The sequence below is a fragment of the Epinephelus moara genome, chromosome 19 (assembly GCF_006386435.1).
Source record: "Epinephelus moara isolate mb chromosome 19, YSFRI_EMoa_1.0, whole genome shotgun sequence".
NCBI lineage: Eukaryota > Metazoa > Chordata > Actinopteri > Perciformes > Serranidae > Epinephelus > Epinephelus moara.
This window is the reverse complement of record NC_065524.1, coordinates 8547219-8567586: the sequence shown is the minus strand read 5'-3', so window position 1 is coordinate 8567586 and position 20368 is coordinate 8547219. Positions and strand designations below refer to the sequence as shown.

At 38.3% G+C, this 20368-nt stretch overlaps 1 protein-coding gene across 1 annotated transcript in view; it reads left to right on the top strand.

Moving 5' to 3' along the window:
- Positions 1-18865, top strand: part of slc24a3 (solute carrier family 24 member 3) — a 142809-nt gene extending 123944 nt beyond the window's left edge. Inside the window, exons 12-16 of the mRNA XM_050071806.1 lie at positions 2796-2962; positions 6210-6324; positions 6999-7111; positions 12859-12924; positions 13040-18865. Of these exons, the coding sequence (XP_049927763.1) occupies positions 2796-2962; positions 6210-6324; positions 6999-7111; positions 12859-12924; positions 13040-13189 (611 nt within the window). The 3' untranslated portion in view covers positions 13190-18865. The remainder of the gene's footprint in view (positions 1-2795; positions 2963-6209; positions 6325-6998; positions 7112-12858; positions 12925-13039) is intronic.
- The last annotated feature ends 1503 nt before the right edge of the window (positions 18866-20368 follow it).

The window sequence follows — 20368 nt, the reverse complement described above, 5'->3', positions numbered from 1 at the left end:
TCTTAATGCTAAGCTAATCATGTCCCAACTCCACAGATGTGAGATTAAGAAAATAAGCAAGAATAAGCCGATTTCCAAAAATTTTTAACTGTTCCTTTGATATATGAGCTTTGCAGTTTGGATTTGTAGCAGTGAACATTTGGTACAAACAATTCTGTTTTCAGAATTAGTAATAGTTGTAATGTTTTTAGTACATCAGGAGAAAGATTTTTCCCATAATGCAGTCACAGGTTGTTGAATGTTGGTTTGAGGTTGTTGACAGTCATGCACAAAATATTTATCCCAGTTAGCTTTTATTTTATTTTTGACACGCTTCAGTTTCCACTTAAACAGCAGACTCTGTGGTGTCGTACTCCATCAGTTTTTCTTACATCAGTGCAGTGCTCACAAAATCTTTCAAAAATGCTAAAGGCTTTTCATAACTGAAAATAATCACAATGAAGAGGATGATACACAAACATGTAATCCCAAAAAGTTGATGAAAGGTTAAAGTGAACTGATAAATCTGCCGTTATTTTTCATCTTATTTAGATAAAGACATGAATCATGTGATTAAAACACAGATTAACAAAAGCACAACCATGACGCTGTTTGCTGGGTATCTTTAAGATTTATCACTGGTGTGAGCATCTAATGTTTATCATCTGCAAGAGTCATTCTTATCTAATTAAGCGTGTTTGGATCAGATGTCTTTATCAAAACAAGTCAAATTTGAAAACAGTTTATCAAGCTTTATCAAGCTTATTCATTTTCATCCATTTTTATATTAACTGATTATCATAAACATTCTTACATGCATAAATCTTGTATATTAGATACTGCAACAAAGTGCAAATTGTCTGTCCCCACATTTCAAAGCTATATAGTAAGAAATAAACTTGCATAAATCTTATTTAAATTGAAATTTATTTAAAACTGTGACAACTACTTACTGTGTTACTAAAAAACCCTCAAACATTGGTTAAAAACAAATCAGACATGTACCCATACCTAAATACTGTTTCTTAATCTGATGCCTGTTCCCGGGGGCTTTTGGTTCATTGATCTTTTTAACTCTTTAATTGTGGGCTAAAAATGTTTTGTTATAATAATGTTAGTCTTGATATTGTCTGCCTGTGTTTTGTTTTGTAATTGTTTATTGTATGATTTGTAGTTGTGAGGTTTTAAAGTCTTACTGTGTCTGTGTTGTGTAGGTACCTGTCTTGGGACTACGGATGAAATTTAGCATCTGTGCTAAGTCTGACGCATTTACATTGATGCTCAATGCAGTAATGTTGATTAATGTGCATTGTCCCAACTCAATAAATAAATTAACGAAAATGAAAACCGAAATAGGACAACCAACTGTTGTGGGTGGATATTATAGACTGTATACAAGAATGGACGTAGCCACCATGGCGTCACTCACTAGTACTGTATGTGGACTCCCATTTTGAATTCTAAAGTCTTGGAAAGCTGCTTACCCTTGCAGCAAACTTTTCCCAGTGGCCACTAGCAGTAGTACAGCAAAAAAATCCCCTATGGCCAGAAAGCATTTTTCTCATAAACCACCACACTTAAAGAGATGTCTGTTGACAGGACACCTCCAACTGCAAACAATATCAATTATGACTCTTTCTATTATGAATTTTTAATCCATGGTGGTTTCATATTTGTAAAACATTCCTGGAGCCAAAAAGAGCGATTTAAAAATCTGTGATGTCATCACAATGTAAAGTCTATGAGCTGAGCGAGAATTTGCAGGAAGGGCCATTGGGTGAAATGCTACTGTGCATATTCAGTGGGCCATATACCGTGGAAGTAAACCTGGAAGCTAGTCAACTTATTTGGTTTATGTACCAGGCTAGCAACTACACTGGAATGAGTAGGCGCCATTGTGGCATCTAGTATTGTTATAATCTATAGATTCTGGACTTCGCCATCTTGGACTTTTGGAGCTAGGAGTGATTTGGATGAAAGGGTGGAGCTAACCCCTATGCTAGCTGCTAGCTTCTTGGGGTTAGCTCTACCCAAGCTGCTAGCTTGGTTAGCACAGTGAATTTACAGCTATGGTTAACTGTGATAAAGCTAATTTTAGATTTTTGCTGGTAAAGAACAGGCTTAAAACCATTAAAACCAAGTGTATTTACCGGAAAAATTGGGTATCTGACTCCTTAGAGAATATTCTAGTACAACCAAACACTGAACAAGGCTTTATTTTTTTAAGGCAACCAAATTGTTCTAATGAACTTTCATGAACTGAAAACACACCGAAATAGCAACAGCTATGGCTCCACCTTTACTCTTTGAATCTGGGGTTACACCATGTTTACATCACGTAACCAACATTGTTGCCATGGTAGTGCAGCACCCACCTGTTACTCAAAGCAGCAGTGCCCATTAGTTATGCCTAACTTTAAGCCTTAATAACATTTTAACGGGTGAGTTTTATCAGAATTCACCCCCCGTACAGTTGTAATACATGGGAAAATTAGCTAGGGAGACCAAAACTGTTTTTTTTTTTGTCTATGTCTATTTCTGCTGTTAAGTTGGACATTTAAACATGGGGGTCTTTCGGGACTGACTTGCTTCTGGAGCCAGTCTCAAGTGGACATTAGAGGACCTGCAGTTTTTGGCACTTTCGCATTGGCTTCAACTTTTAGCGCCGGAGGTTGCTGCATCAATGTTTACCGACAGATTTAGAGGTCTCATATAGTATGAGGGGGCATAAGAATCTGTCTTTGTACCCTTCCTCCCTCTTGAGACAGTCCATGTATGTATGCCTTGACATTGTATGTTTCCCTGTGTGTTTTCAGCGGGTATGTGCAACAAACTGAAGTGGCTATTGGCCTGGCCTCTGTGCCTGCTGCTGTACTTCACCGTCCCCAACTGCTCCACGCCTCGCTGGGACAACTACTTCATGCTATCCTTTGTCTGCTCTACCCTGTGGATCGCAGGCTTCTCCTACATCATGGTCTGGATGGTGAGAGACTGGGAGAAAAAAAGATGGGAAGGGAAACTGGCAGTTATGTAAAAAAATATATTTTTTTCTCAGTGACATGCTATTCTGCCGTAGGCTGTGTGATTTTTTTAAAATTTACATTTGTGGTAAATCTTTTGTGTCTCATGTAACAATTTAGCAGCTAAAGAGCCAGATATTTTCATCAGGAGTTGAAAACCAGGAACAAATGAATGCTAATGTTGCTTCAGAACTGCTGGGTGTGTATATTGGCAAAAGTCTCTAATATGTCAAATTTGTGCTGACTTTTTCAAGTTCACTAATGTGGCTAATGGCTAATGTTAGCAAACTGCCGAGTGTTAACACTTAGCAGACACATTAAAGGTGCTTAAATTAATATTTTGTTGCTTCAGGGTAGTGGAACAAGCTGGAAGAAGAAGGCTGACGTGTCATTGCCTGATAAAATTTATTAATATGTCAACGATCCCTGGCTCAAGCCCTGTTTACACAGGACTAGTATTAGCTGGGGACCTCTGGCAATATGGAAACAATTCAGAGGTCATCTATGATTTTAATCTCATGCGAATTTGTCATGGCCATAATTTTTCCATCACAAATCAACTACCTTATTTCACCAAACACAGAGGTTGTGTGATAATGCTAGTCCTCTGTAAATCGGCATCTGGGTGATCTGGAGGTTGTATGTAGGTCTTCTGTTTCCTCCTCACATTAGCCCCTTTTACACTGCCAGATTTGAATGTTGGGCCGTTTTGACGGCAAGCTGTGAGTATTTAGACACACAGAGCCAGATTGGTGAGCTGATCTGAGGTGCCCAATTTTACGCCTCGTAGGGTAGTCATATTGGCGGAACCCTTTTAGTTTAAAACAACCGAGGCGGCCTTCCACAACGGGAGGGGCTGTTGAAGACTTGTGGGAGGAGCTGTTGATGACGCCGCATGTGCGACCCACTGGCGGTGGATAAACAGGAAACAGCTGATAGCAGGAATTAACGAGAAACCAGTAGCAAACCTGACAGACACTGTAAAGATGAGCAACTGGGAGACAAAGAATTGCGCAGCCTCCTTGCCCTCGCAAACTAAGAAGCCATTAACCATCAGATGACGGGGACGGTGAAGAACGGGCCAACTTATGAGAGAATCGCTGAAGGACTGACCAGCCGCAGCTTCCCTCCCACGTCACTGTTTACGTCACACTCTAAGCTACAGGTTTTGTTACTTGCTCACGCCCCCCCATTGCCCCGAAAAAGGCACATTCTGTATAAACAAAAGTAGGTAGGTGGCATTTTGACGCACTCCCCGATTTTGTTTTTATACTGCCAATGCTGAAAAAAGACTGATTGGGCTTTCCTGCAAATTTGCACAACTCCTATCTAATAAGGGCTCCTGTTTCTGCCTCTTTTCTGGTCAAGCATTATGGATCTTGCCTTAGGAGTTGGAAATAAAAGTTCTGACAGCATTTTGGGTGCAGGTGGCTCATCTTGCTACACAGCATGGAGACCTGCTCACAGAAAAAGCAAGCTTCAATCAATCAGAAAGGCAAAATCTCAAAAGATGATGAGGTGGATAACACATGACTGTGTGGCAGAATAGGTTCTGTTTGTTTAACCCACATTCAAAAGAGAAAAGGAGGTTAATGTTGGGTAAATTTGGGTAAAATACAGATCTCACTTTTCCCCTTGTGAATACGCCACACTAAACACAGACTTGGGGGGGGGGGGGGGGTAATTTTTCAAATCAAATGAGGTCCCCTGATAATCCAAGTCTTGTGTGAATAGGGCTTTATTTACAGATTCAGCACACAGAGACAGAGCAACATTTGGAGTCATGTCTCTCGATAACATAAATTTAAAGGTTTCCTGTGGGGATTCTCACCTGTTGTAGCGATATGGGGCAGTTATTCTATAAGTAGGTCCCCGTTTTATATCGCACATGAATTGCACATGCACATGGATGACACTATACACAGTCCTATCAAAGGTGTCACCATATTCCATCAATCAACAGGTGACAGTAACATGCTAAGATATACTGCAATATATTAGCAAAGGCAGGGAAGAAGAAGGCCTCAATAACAGCAATACAAGCCAAAACTGTAACATTTTAATAAAGACAGTTTCATAAACTCCACTGTAAGCTAGGACTGAAATACTTGGTTTTTAGAGTGGAATATTTTAATTATGACAATAATGAATGAGGACAAAACAAATACATGCATTAGTAGATTAGTAAATTAATGGTTTTGTATGTAATTGTCTATTAAAGCCCTTTTTGATGAATGTAGTTTTAATATGTAATGCATTTAGTTACATTTTCTAAGACAGTCAGGCCTGTGCGTACACATGATGTGAGGAAGCTCTAAATTCTTTTGCAGAGTATGAAAAAAATGAGGTTAGAAAAACATAATGAATCCTGGACTTCTACCAAAATATTCATGCACATGGTTTCTGCACAGATTTGTGTTATGATGAGTAACACTGAATGTAAACACACATTTTCTATGTTTACAAGAAAACTAAACAGGGAACCTTAAAGTCATACATCAGTGTTGTTGCCTTTGTCTTTCTACCTGTGGTGATGGACAGGTACTGTACACTGGGTTGGTCTGAGCTATTTACCTCACAAAAACTGCTGCTGGAAATAAGTTTAATAAGAGTTAAGTTTTGTGAAATATTCAGACAAAGAACCAAAGAGAGGCTAACAAGCTCTATGGAGCTGAATGAATCAGACCAGTGATTCACAGCGACACAAAACCGGTTTAGAACGTCGCAGAAAAAAGTTGCAGCGGTGTGAACTGGCCAGTCTAAGCACTGACTCAAGCGGACTGATGGTGTCACCTGGTCCGCTGGTCAGATCACCGGTGCCTGGTTTTAGAACGTAAAGCTCGTCAAGTGTTTCTACAGCCAATCAGCTTGTAGTGAAGTCTGCTGGTCAAGTCAAAATGACCGCAGATGGCGTGTTTTTTATTGAATGCAAGTAGTTGCCTGTTTCAACTCATCTCGTCGCAAATCTCTGGTCTGAAGTAATTTCATCCATTGTTGATATTGAAAAATAATGATAAGTGCATGGTTTTATTTTATGTTTATCTAAGTCCAAAATGTTATTTTAAGCAGGTCGGTTAAAAGTGTTTCACAGTAATTTGTGTTCAAAATTAATCTCGGGCTGTCTCATCTTTCTCCTGTCTCTCCAGTAGTAAAAAAACAAACAAAACCCACACACAGCTGCCAAACAGTATGTTTCTGTGTGTCTGTCAGGTAACAGTGATAGGCTTCACACTGGGTATTCCAGATGTCATCATGGGCATCACCTTCCTGGCAGCCGGCACCAGTGTCCCTGATTGCATGGCCAGCCTAATAGTGGCACGACAAGGTAAACACACACACACACAGACACACACACACACACAATCACAGGTTACCAAGCTGTCATTTAACACAAACACACACACCTACGGCCCGATGGAAGCCAAACAACAGAATCAAAGTGAAGCCACTATCAAAGAGCCAGAGAGGGAAGGAGATGACAGAGATAGAGACGGCCAGGGGGGGGCAAAGATTGTGGGCCTGTCATCTTTTTCCACTGTCCCTCTTCCGTCCCTGTGGTGAGGCTGTAAGAGAAGAGGGGGGGGTTGATAAGGGAAGACAGCCCGACAGGGTCTCTTCCTCCATCCTTTCATCTGTGTTTATTCTTGCTCCTGTCATCAAATATTTAAACGGCTCTGTCTGTCGGCGTGCGGGGGCTCGCTGGGAGACACACACTCGCCACTGCAGTTTAGTCGTCCATCCTTCGCTTTGTAGCTGCTGTCGCTTCATCACTGCGTTGTTTCTGTGGGATGTCAAGCGGACAGATAGCTCCACTAATCTCGCCTGTATCAACCCACCTCTGTCCCAACTGGTCGCAGCTTCTCCCCCACACACCCAGTGTAACTTCCTGTCTCCTCGTTGCCCACTCACTTTTCCTTTCATGCTGTCTCTCTGTACCTCTCTTTATCCGTTCCCTCTGCTTCTTCTGCTTTACATCTCTATCTTTATCCATCTGTTCAGGAATGGGAGACATGGCGGTGTCCAACTCCATCGGCAGTAATGTGTTTGACATCCTGGTGGGGCTCGGCCTCCCCTGGGCCCTCAAGACTCTGGCTATCAATTACGGCTCTGATGTAAGTAACACACTCCTTAATGTACTTCATCCTCTTCTTCGTAGGGTCAAACCAGGACACACAGATGTCATACACATATTTCTAAAATCAGCGGAGCTTACTCTTTCCACTGGTGATGTCTAATGCAGTCTTTGTTTTGACATAAAAAATAGTTTTGGGAAAAAAAGAGGAAAAATGCAAAGTGAAAATAATCAATAAATATATAGTAAATAAATACATTTAAAAAGAAATGCTAAAATAAATACCCATTTAAAAATAAAATATATATATATATATATATATATAAATAAATAAACGGAAAAGTTAAATGGTAAAGTAAATGGCGCTGGTGACTTAGTGGTAGAGCAGGTGCCCCATGTACAAGGCTGTTGCCACAGCGGCCCAGGTTCGACTCCAGCCTGTGGCCCCTTGCTGCATGTCTCTCCCCCCTTCACGCTTGTCTGTCCTATTAAATAAAGGCTAAAAATGCCCCCCAAAAAAATATTTAAAAAAAAATGGTAAAGTAAATAAAAATTAAATTAATAAAATCACCTGTATGGCCTACAGCTTTGCAACTTCCACNCTCCAGCCTGTGGCCCCTTGCTGCATGTCTCTCTCCCCCTTCACGCTTGTCTGTCCTATTAAATAAAGGCTAAAAATGCCCCCCAAAAAAATATTTTAAAAAAAATGGTAAAGTAAATAAAAATTAAATTAATAAAATCACCTGTATGGCCTACAGCTTTGCAACTTCCACTGAACTGTAGGACCAATTGTGAAGACACACTCATCTCCAAGCTGCAAATTATGAAGTCCATCCATTTTTTGTTTTTACCAAAAACTATAAAACTAATTAAACCTATCTACTCCATTTTTTTTTTTGCTCAATTCACACCAAATATACTACAAAGCATCTTCAGACTGTCCCACATAAATATATTGTACAGATTTTCAATTGATCAAAAATTGAGCCCACAGTTTGTCATAATGCATCATGGTAAACAGCTTCTGCATATTCTCATTAAATGAAGTTTAAAAAAAAAGGGAAAAAAGACAATATTTTGCTGTAAGGGTAGATGTAGTGTATTTGATTTCAGCATTTTATGTCAAAAACTGAAAATCTACACCAGTGAGGTAGCTCAACTTGATAACAACTTGCCACTGGTGTCTAAAGGCTGTGAGTTGAGGTCCTGGGTGGTGCAGATTGATGCCTCCTCAGATGTTGTGCTGTGTGGGTTAGAACACATGTTTTCAAGGATATTTTTGGTTTTTCAGCACAGAAAGCTCAACTGGATCACAATTAGCAATTGTTCTTCTTGATGCTGCTCAAAATGCCCAGCCCTGACCCCTTGTTGCACAGAAGCTTTAAATTATTTTTGATTTTGGCAGCTTCGACCCTTCATACATTTCCTGTTTGTATCATTCAAAGCATGATGGGAGAAACTCAAAACATATATATATATTAGATTGTGACAAGAGAAGGACAAGCAGTGTGAAAGTTAACTTTTTTGTTTAACGCTGTCAGTAGAGATGAGCACAGACATTTGGAGGGGAAGTTAAAATACACCTCTCATCTATAAATTCATAACTACCTACCACTTTAACCAGAGATATGAAGAGAAACATACTTTATTGGAGATAAAGTGTATATGAAGTGGATGTCAGACATTTCAGTAATGATTCACCTGCTGTTTGTCTGCACACACAAGCAAAATCAAACATATAAAAATTCCTGGCAAGATCGCCGAACAGGTTTGGTGAATAAGGCGTGGTGTACTGGAGAAAAGTTATGCGGCATGTTTTCGTTTTGAAGGACTTGCATTGAAGCTCAAACTGGACTGCACCTCGCTGTGTGTGTGCTCTCAAAGTCACAAATTCTTATTTCATGGTTTAACATGCAGGCGCACTGGGAGCCATGAGCAGTATCAAACACAATCATCTTTTAAAGTGAAATCCATATTTCCGGGGTAAAGGAGTAAACAAGACAGAGCTGTGTCTAAGCAGCTGAACAGATAAGATAAACATCATATTTCCTTAAGTTTACATTTGAGTTGTCTTTGTGCAGTGATAAAATACAGCCGCTGATGGATGAAGTGAGAACATCTGATAAAAACTGAAAAAGATGCTATGCAGTAATCTGTGCACTTGAGATAATAAAACCCAACTGGCTTTTAAAGATCAACCCAAAAAAGTCAACATGATAAAATGATACACAGCTTCATGAGAACACAATCTGAATGACAACACCAGCTACAAGATACAAAAGAGAAAAACAAAAAGCTATTAAGTGACAGAGAAATAAGCATGAACACAGGCTGTAATGGAGATGAGCATGGTAATAAGCGTGTGTTTTCCTGTGTGCGTGTATGTGTGTGTAGGGAGAGAGAATAAGGAATTAGGTGATACACTGCGCCATCCTGAATTATCAACACAAGGAAAATAAATGAGTGTTTTTCTGTTGTACAAAGCAATTAGAACTCAGATTAAACAATGTGCCCTTAGCTTGAGTTGTAATTTATTGATTTTACAAAAAATAATTATTAGTTTTTGAACAAAGCATCATTTGTGTTCTGTCCCCATTGAAGTAGAGGGCATTAGGTACTCAGACGATGTGGTTTGTAGACAAAGTGATAAAGTCTGTACTAAATTGCACCTTTTAATCTAGTCTTAACTGCATAGAAATGATATCCTTAAGGTCTTTTTTATGCCTCCATGCCAGCAAGAGTGCTGGCTGAAGGCATTACGTTTTTGGGTTGTCCATCCGTACGTCCCGTTCTTGTAAAGGCGATATCTCAGGAACACCTGAAGGGAATCTCTGCAAATATGGCACAAACATCCACTTGGACCCAAGATGAACTGATTAGAATTAGGTGGTCAAAGCTCAAGGTCACTGTGACCTCCTTCTTTCTGGCCATAACTCAAGAATATATACGCTAATTACGACAAAATTAGTGTATATATTGGTGTGACATAATATTGTTTTCTAGCCATGATTCAATGCCATAACTCATTTGGTCAGATAATGGATTTGTGACACTGATCTTGGGTGTTCACCTTGAAACTGTGCTGATTTTATTAATGCATACTCATACAACAATTCGTATGATATCTTGCGAATTAGCTGTTACATACATACATATTTAACATATGGTTATGTAGATTAGGTTTAGGCAAGTAAAGTTATTGTGGTTAGAAAAAGAAACATGGTGGAGGACATACCTTGAAAAGATTCAAAGTTTACACAGTTCCAAACACTGGTTTCCGTAGTGAAAGTCCTGTGTTTTGCGACACATCCACCACCCAATCTGCTTCCTTAGGGGACAGCTTCCTTCTTTACTCCTATCAGCGCATTTGTCACTTAATCACCGCTTTCTTTAATATGTGGGTTATACAAGTTCTACTCGCTCATGATAACATGGGATATGTATAACGGGGTGGGTGCTTTGCTCTTTTTTAGGAAAATGTACAAACAGGTCATGGGAACAACTTAGATTGTATAAATCTTCTGTGCTGCAGGTTTGAAGATGTGTGTGAAGCACCCATGTTTTCCAAAAACTAAATTTTATACCTTTTATTTAAAGTTACAATGTGTAATTTACGTGGTTGTTTATTAGCAAATATCAACTATTGCTTTCATAAATATATATTTGCTAAAGTGTAATGCAATTCACATACAAATGGAAGCTTTCTCATAGGCTTAGAATGATTTCTCTGTATATACACAGGCAGGGCGCGGTATGCTGGAGGCTGCCCTCTTGCGTCGCCATATTTGAATACAGTGGCCGAAAGGGATATACGCGCTTCACGTTCACCTAGAACTTGCCGTCACTGGAGACAGAGAAGGTGAAGCTCAATCTGGGGCGCTTCTGCGTGAACCTGCTTTGTACTTTTATGATTCTGTCGCACTTTAAATGGAGGACCACACACATGTCACCAAATAAAAGAAAAAGATCAGATAAGCGAGGACGGGACAAAACGCCAGTGAATATCGGCGTTGCTTATTCCAGGTGGAAAGAACTCCTGTGGAAGAACACTCTGGAAACACATATATTATAATCGTACCAACCTATATTTGCCGCACTGTGCCGTGACTATCACATAAAACGTGTTATTTTAGCATTACTGTGCTAATGTTTGCTCGTGTTACCAAAACAATTAGAAATAAAACACTCCTAACATAACGTCATATCTCACAGATAACCTANGCACCCGCCCCTATAGCCTACTCATTCAATCCCAAACATGCCATTAACTCACAGAACATTGACATTATAACAGAACATTTACTGCAGGGTCGCTACAATATCGTAACATGGTTTAGATTCCTAAATAAATATTCACCTCGTTGCTAGATAGGCCTACTCCTGAAAAACTCAAAAAACTCGTGGATGGATTTCTGCTGTCTGCGCAAGGCTTTTTATCGTACGAGGCCACCGTCACTTACCCGACGGGAGGGGCGAGCGAGTGAGCCCTGCAATCTAGAATTTGACCACTGATGTCACTGTTACTCACCATTTACACACTTTTATGGTGAGTCACTGTTACTCACCATTTACACACTTTTTAGCCTGTCAAAGTTTCACATGTGAATTTTACATAAGGTCAGAGGTCCAAAACAATAGCACAGTGTACCAACAAATGAAAGTCCTTAACATTCCATGAAGTTGTCCATAACACAATAACAAAAAACTCTATGTAGAACATTTTATTGGAATAATTTCTCTGATCGCACCAACTCCATTGCAATGAACTGATTTTGCCCCATTTTAAATCCTGGTGTGTCCATGCCATAAAACTAAGAGGTAAGAGGAAAGATACTCATTAGAACAGTGGTTCTCAACCTTAATTGTGTCAAAGACCCCTAAAATGATATACATTAGACCACAAACCCCCATTTGATTAGATCTCGCTTCATTCATCCATAGTTGTCATGTGGTGATGTGATGTAATTTGTCATGAGATAACTTTGAAGGAAGTTAAATCTATGATCTATGATCTGAATCAGACAATTTGGCCGTTATCAGGCCATTAAATTGCCATTATCAGTGGTGATAAGTGACATAGATATGGAATGGTAGGGGCCTTCCACACCTACTACCAAGTTGAAAAGGGTTATTATCACGTCATGAAAGGAAACGTTCTGCCAGAAAGGGGACTGGCCCGGGACTTTCACCAAGGAGACTGGGGCTTAAGTCCCATGTGAAACCAGTATTTATGCTCAACTGTGATCTTTTTCAAAACCTATCCATATTGTTTTGGCACCTCAACCTAAGAAAATTGAAACCTAAACTGGTAACAGGCATTGGATGGGCTTGTATCAACCTTCTGAACCTACCGGTAGGTGTAGCAGTCGCCTATTCTATGAGGCTTATAACCACAGATAACTTTTATTGAATGGGTTGATAATGGCCTTCTGAATCTACTGACCCATAGCTGTGAAGCTCAAAAGCACTGATAACGGCCATTGAATGGGCTGGTAACATCCTGATTGGGAGTCAGAATGGACACTCTTATAACCTTTACTTACACTTCTAACCTCAAGAGTGGAGGGAAAATAAATATTCCCCCATTTTCCTGGGGACACCGTGGGACTCAGTCGAGGACCCCTGGGGGTCCCTGGACCCCTGGTTGAGAACCACTGAATTAGTGCATCTTTAAGTTCATGACCGTGATGAAAGGATGATTACAAAATTTCTTTCTGTTCATTTTCAACTTCTTTTTCTACACACTGATGTAACCGCACTAATGTGTCACCCATTATCTTGTTACAGATCAAACTGAACAGTAAAGGCCTGATCTTCTCTGTGGGGCTCCTGCTGGCATCTGTGTTTATGACTGTGAGTATATGACAGCATGTCCTATCACACATTCCTTTGACAGGTTCTCACCTCTCTCCATGTGTTTGTCTCAGTCTGTCTATTGATCTGTTGACCTGCCCGTCTGTCTGTCCAGGTCCTGGGAGTTCACCTAAACAAGTGGACACTGGACAAGCGCTTGGGTTTCACATGTCTCCTCCTCTACTCCGTCTTCCTGTGTTTCTCCTGCCTCATCGAGTACAACATCTTCACCTTTGTCAACCTGCCCACCTGTCGGGATGACTGAAGCACACACACATGCGCGCGCGCACGCACACACACACACACACACACACACACACACACACACACACACACACTGATATTATATGTGCACATTTACACTGGGAGTGATGTTGCAGGGAATTCTAAGTGAAGTATTAAACAGATGGTGGTTTCCGACGATAGAATGCACAAAGTATAATTTTAAATCTAAATGACACCAAGCATTATTTCTAAATACCATCTGACAGCAGTCTGATTCACACTCTGTTTCCTGCTTTTATTCTCTTTTGTGAGAAGACGTCCAACTCTGCTCTGCTTTGTTTCTGAAGCCTGTCTTTCTGCTCAGTGCAATATGGAGCTGATGTTTGTTCACAACAGGAGTGTGGGATTGATTTCAGGAGCAGAGATGAAAATGACTGACTCGTTACAAGCACAGGACAGCACTGAGGACAGCCACAACAACAACAACAAAGAAGTCTTTGTCCGATTACTGCTTGCTTCTGACGTGAGGACTTTTATTTTGAAACTCCCGGTATTTAGATGTAGAAGTGGTCGTGTTTACTAGCTGCTATCCTTTCCTGAGAGGAAAGGCAGGTCTTTTAGATCTACTAGAGAGTAATAATTCTAAAAGCAATGATGTAAATGGATGGGTGGGAGGGTTGTAGGTTAGGGCTGTGGTGCATAATGTTTAAACAGAGTAAGGGTCAGAGTGGAAGTGTTCAGAACAGAATCTGTTATGCAGATAAGCACATTTTCCAAACGCCATTATCTCGGAACTATTTAAATTTCCATTATGTTGTCATAATTAAGTCTATAGTTTGCTCAGAACATTTTCACACATACAGCTATAGTTCTTGGGGGAAAATACCTAAACCCCCCTGCCTGCATAGTATCGGGGCATTATTCAGTCACCTTTTTATAAATTAACTTCAATAGCATCACAGTTGTAGCTTCTATGTTTTGTACTGGAAAGTAATTAGCTTTATGGAGAGTTTTTGTTTTCCTTCTGTAAATAGCGTCCCACTGTACATACCCCCAGATGTCATATTTATTATTTATTCATGCCATACGCACATTTCTCCTCTGGAGGTCACGAAGCACCCGGGCAGGTTTTATTTCTGGACCCGGGGGTCGCTGAAATTCACACCTAAGATCTTTTCAAATGACCACTCGTACAAACAAGCACAATTTCCTCTGAAAGTGTTTGTCTTGTTGATTTGACTTGATTTAGTTCTGTCGTGTGTGTGTGGATGTTAAAAACAGACTTCAAACTTGCACTGAAGAGCTTACACTAGCTTCACAGGGAGACTGTAAGTGTTTCTCCTCCTAATGCATGCTGATTATAAGGATAGCATCCTTGTAAAATGAAGCAGGTTTGTATGAAATTGTCACGTCTAGGTTTTAACGAGGCAAATGTTGTGTTTTGGGGGGGATTGTTTTGGAGAGGTGTCGTTGTCTGCGCTGCCACCTACGGACGGAAACTAATGAACTGCTGCTTTTTGTTTTCTCAAACATACCGACCAAATAGACTGAAAACAGTGGTGGCATTATTTAAAGCAACAGCCGAGCATGTTGGACGAGGTACTTCCTCTCTGGTGGATGGATGTCCTGCTTCACTCCTCTGTGTTCTCAAAGAGGAAGTGAGGTATAAATGTGGTAGTATTGTAGGAGTAGAGTAATGATGCAATATAAAGCATCAGGACTTTTATCCCAGCTCTAATACTTCAAGGTTGGGGTTTCAACTTATTTTTATCCAGGAGTTCTTTGTATTTTGTAATGCCTAATGTCTAGATTTGTCCAGATATAGTAGGTTTGTGGTACATAAATATTCCTACTAGTTTTTAGAGCATGTACAATGTGGTTCGTGAACCCTCCGGGGGATTTTTATTCCACTGCAGGAATCGAGGCACGCTGGCAAAGTCACACTATTCCTCAAAGACTTCTACCACTGCGGAAATAACACTTTGTCTGTCAGAGCCTGTTGATTCTGACGGTATCCATCAAAATGTCAGCTGTTCCTCCACAAAGGTTCATTTGAAATGTCATGTGTTCTACTCATTTTTTTTATTCATCGATGGAAGACAATTGCTAAAACACAACTAAGTCTAATTTTTTTCAGGTACATTTTTAATTTATTGATCAGTAATATAAACTATCAAATCAGAGAAATATTGTCTTTCGAATGTACAAATAATTGATTTTGTTTGTTGTTGTTTGTAAATCATACATATTTATTTATTTCAGAGACACAGGCAGAGTATTCTGTGCTATGACCGGAAAACAGGGTTTAAATGTTTTGAGTCTCATGTAATGCAATAACTATGAGCTTACAAATATGTAAATATGCCGCTTTAATGATCAAAGACAAATTTATAATAGAGTTTAACATGATGTATTCAAATAGTCAATGATGTCTTTCAATATGTGACACTGTAACAGCATCGTTTATGAAGTGATTAATCAATGACTATACACAATCAAAACCGGACTGTTATTCATATACTGAGCCCTACAACTTTAAACATTATCATGGTCAGTTCAGCATAATCACATTAATGGTACGCTGATTGTTACAATGGTCATCAGATACTGTAGATTCTAGTTACAATATCTGCCTAAATGGAGACCCTGATATTTAGAATCTGAGGTAGTCATTTTCTTCATCACTTTAAGCATGTCTTGTAAGGACAGAAATGTTACTGTACCTCAGTGATCAAAGACACAGCTTTTAAGTGTTTTCTTTATAAGTCCCATCTCCTGGCAATTTCTTGGAAAGTTTCCCTCATAGAACTGTGTAATGTGGTTCTAATTATAGAGAAAATAGAGAAATATAATAGTACAAAGTACATAGCTCATATCGGGGAACTGTTACATAGGTATATGGAGTTTACAAGCAGTTGCTGATGTATAGGAATATATGGAAGCCCATTTCCACCAGAAAAAGAAAAAACATTAAATGTAACAAAAATAAAAATAATCCTCAAAGTAATATAATACTGAGTCAGTGTTTGAATTTGTAAGTTACAATTATGAGCTTTAACAAAGTTGAAATCATGAGATAGTAAGTCAAATTTATGAGGTAGTCAAAAATTTGAGAATGCACTAAACTGATGCCAAATAATGAAATACAAAGTTGAAATTATGATATATTTTGACTACATCATTATTTTGACCTTGATGCTATGAGAGACCATTTCTGTCACAAAAAAAACACAAAACAAATATTAAATGTTACAAAGATAAAAAAAAAAGTATTGGTCAAGGTAATACTGAATCAAAAGTTTGGTGGGTAAGTCACAATTATGAGCTTTAACAAAGTTGACATCATGAGTTAATAAGTCAAAATTATGATGCAGTCAAAAATTTGAGAATACACTGAATGACTTTTAAGCCACATAATAGAATACTATGTTGATATTAATATATTTTTGACTATATCGTAATTTTGACTTTGAATATGGAAGCCCATTTCTGCCAAAAAAAAGAAGGAGAAAAAAATATAAAACATTAAATGTAACAAAAATAAAAATAAGTATTAGTCAAAGTTATGAGATATTCAGTCAAAAGTTTGACTTTGTAAGTTAAAATTATGACCCTCAGGGGCGTCGGTGGCTTGGTGGTAGAGCAGGCGCCCCATGGCCCTTTGCTGCATGTCACTCCCTCTCTCTCTCCCCCCTTCACGCTCATCTGTCCTATCAATTAAAGGCTTAAAAATGCCAAAAAATATCTTAAAAAAAAAAAAAAAGTATGACCCTCAATAAAGTAAACATCATGACATAGGTCAAAATTATAAGGCAGTCAGAATGGTTAGTATGGAAGTCAAAACTTTAACCTTTAAGCCAAATAATGAAATACTAAGTTGAATATTAATATTTTTTGAGTATGTCATAATTTTGACATTGATGTATGGTATGAATCTGCCAGAAAAAGAAGAGAGAAAAAAATACAAAAATAAAACTAATTTAGTCAAAGCACTAAGATCCTGACTCAAAAGTTATACTTGGCAAGTCACAATTATGAGCTTTAACAAATAGTAGGGCAAAATTATAAGGTAGTCAACATTTTGACTTTTATGCAAATCATGAAATCAAAATTAATATATTTTTGACTATGTCGTATTTTGACTTTGATTTTGGCTAACCCAATTTCTTTTATTATTGAGTATTATCATTTACCCTGAGTATTTTTAAAAATCAAAATCACAATTTTATTTTGAATAAATGATGTTTGACTTTCAAAGTCAAGAATTTGATTCAATCACAATTTTGACATAGTATCTTAAAATGTTGAATTACTTGGAGTTATTTCATATTGTCATTCCTATCATTGCATTTTTTTTCCTGGCAGAAAAATGGGCTTCCATAAATTATCTGAAAGAACAGCTAATATCTTAATGAATGCAAAGCCTGACAGAGATCCATCAATCCCAAGTAAAAATTCCTTTATAAATGAAAACTAAATGAAACGTATATTATATTAAACATATGCTTACCTTTGACAAATTAAGCATTTTTGCATATTCACCTGACCTGATGTTCCCTACTTTCAGACTTAAGGCTAAGCTATATTAGCAGTATTGTTGGAAATGTACCAACCTGAGCACAGTCTTTGTTTTAATTATAACTTTTCAAATTACATAGTTTACATAGTTTAGATCAGTTATTTCCAGGAAAGTGTTAGGAAATCATGGGACCAATGAAATAAATTGTATCTCTTTCAAATCCCCAAATGCTGATGACTGTTGGTTTTTGGAAAATTAACACTGTTCAGTTTGAAAACATCAACAGTTGGTGCTTTTAATGACGTGGAGAAGTGGATCTTTAAGCATGTGTACTGTAGCATTCCTAGCTTGGATCAGTATCTATCACTAACCACAAGCTCATCTCTGCTCATTCTTGGTAGGGTGACTAAGATACAGATATTTACACTACAGTACATGACACACTATGCTGGCTGTTGGAAGAAAAATCACTGAAATCACTCAGTCATCCTTTAATGTTTGAAGTATTATCACTATCTGTATAGCCCAGGGCATTTTTCCCACTTTATCATATATATCAGAAAATATCTGTATCATGCACTTTACCATTTAACAATTGATGCTACAGATTATTTGGTTCAATACATTCTGTGCTGCTATTTACCTGACACCTAAACAAAGGGTACTATGTCTTTGAAACTAACTACCACAAAGACGCTCACATTTTGAAAAAAAAAAAGCGTCTTGTAGAGGAAATTTCTAAATAATTTGTGATATTCACATGGGTGATATTGCTGATGTACATATGTATATAGATAGGTGTAAATGTATTTATATATTTTTTGTCTCAATCTGTATATCTGTTGAATATATTTTCATAGATCCTAGGTCTCCCTTGTACCCCCTTTGATGTGTTTGAGACCTTTAAAACTATTGTCCTTTGTTTATTTGCATGGAGATATTTCAATATAATAAATTATTTATGGCAAATCTTAATGTACTTTGGGATGAGAGTCCAATGAGTTTTTAGATGACACTGGATTTAGTTTGAACTGGATATCCTAGGGGACTGCATGCTGTTGCTAGTACAGGATATGAGATGGAGAGTGAGAGCATTTGCAGACGATACGTTTCTCTACATGTCCAAGCTTTACCTCTTCATACACAAGAAACTTTTCAATAGAATGGTTTACTTTGTGTTTAGATGTTTCAAATGTAATTTTAGAGATAATTTTGCTACCTGAGCATTAATAAAGTTGTCTTTGCTTAAGGTAACACAAGCCTTGTCCTGTAGTAAGATTTTATTGGACTTACAAACTCACACATGCATGCAGAAACTTAACAGGCTGACCAGTACCTTTATATTTATCCTATAAATGGACTGCATTTATATAGCACTTCTGCGTTGAATCAATGGATTACACTACCCTGCAGTATATAAAGTAATTAAAATGACCTCCACCTTTATCAGTTTCAACATCAAAGGAATGTACAATGATTATAATATAATAATATATTATTCTGCATTATAAGTATTTACCTTTTGTACTTTTGATTTTGTATATTTTGATGCCAATACTTTTGTACTTTAACTTAGGTAAGAGTTTGAATGCAGGACTTTTACATGTACTTAAGTCTTTTTAGATGGTGGTGCTGCTATTTTTACCGAAGTAAAAGATCGGAGTACTTGTTCCACCACTACTTTCTTTTACACAGTTTAGTTTTTCCCATGCTCCTGTCATGTTTAAGACAACAAATCAGTTTACAGACAATGTAACTGAACATTTAACTCAATGAAAAACAAACAAACAAAAAAGGCACACAGTTTCTAAGATATCTAGGGCTGTGTTGGGGAAGCAGTTTCAAAATCCTGGCTATGACCCTGAGTTAAGGTGAATTACTCTGAAGCCAGTGGAGATGGGAGGAGAGTGACAGCTTGAGTAACACCATTTAAAGATCAGCACTCAGCAGGTGATTGGTGAGTGACAGGTTTTGAGCTTGGATAGTGGACAGACAGCTTCAGAAAGTTAAAATGATGAGGTCAGGTTAATAAATATGTGAACAAATATAGGGAACATTGTGATAGAAATTAAAGTGAACCTTCACAAAGGCATCATTCTCCGCTTTCATATTAATTTATAATAACTTTTAGCCAGCTCACCAAAAGATAATGTTGGAATTGTACTTTTCTGCAAACCACAGATATACTACACTTGTACATTATATCATATCAATGTTTCTTAAGTGATGTAGTATATGAGCTGAATATGTCATCAGGAGGTGGAGGGGGTGGTGAATGGGCGAGACATCTGCCAAGTTGCAGACCACCAATCGAGATGAACAAACAAACAAACATGGCTGTTTTTAGCAACCTCTCACTGTTTGTCCACTTGAGATAGCAGTTGTTTTTTACCAAGATACCGTTGCATTTCCAGCAGGGATTGTGTCCCCAGGACTGGGTATTATAGGCCAAAACAGGATCTCTTCCTAATCATAACAAGTGGTTTGTGCCTGAACCTAACCACACATTAACCACAGTGTCATTGAAATGTACATTATAAATGAACAGTACATGTATCTGTGGTTTACAGTGCCATCATTTTTTCTGGTGATTGAGTTGTCACTTCAGAGTCTGAGGGCCAAACATCATGGACAACACCTATTGTCCCCTATATGAAGCTCTGAGGTCCTTCAGTGACAGACTGCAGTCCCTGCTGCTGT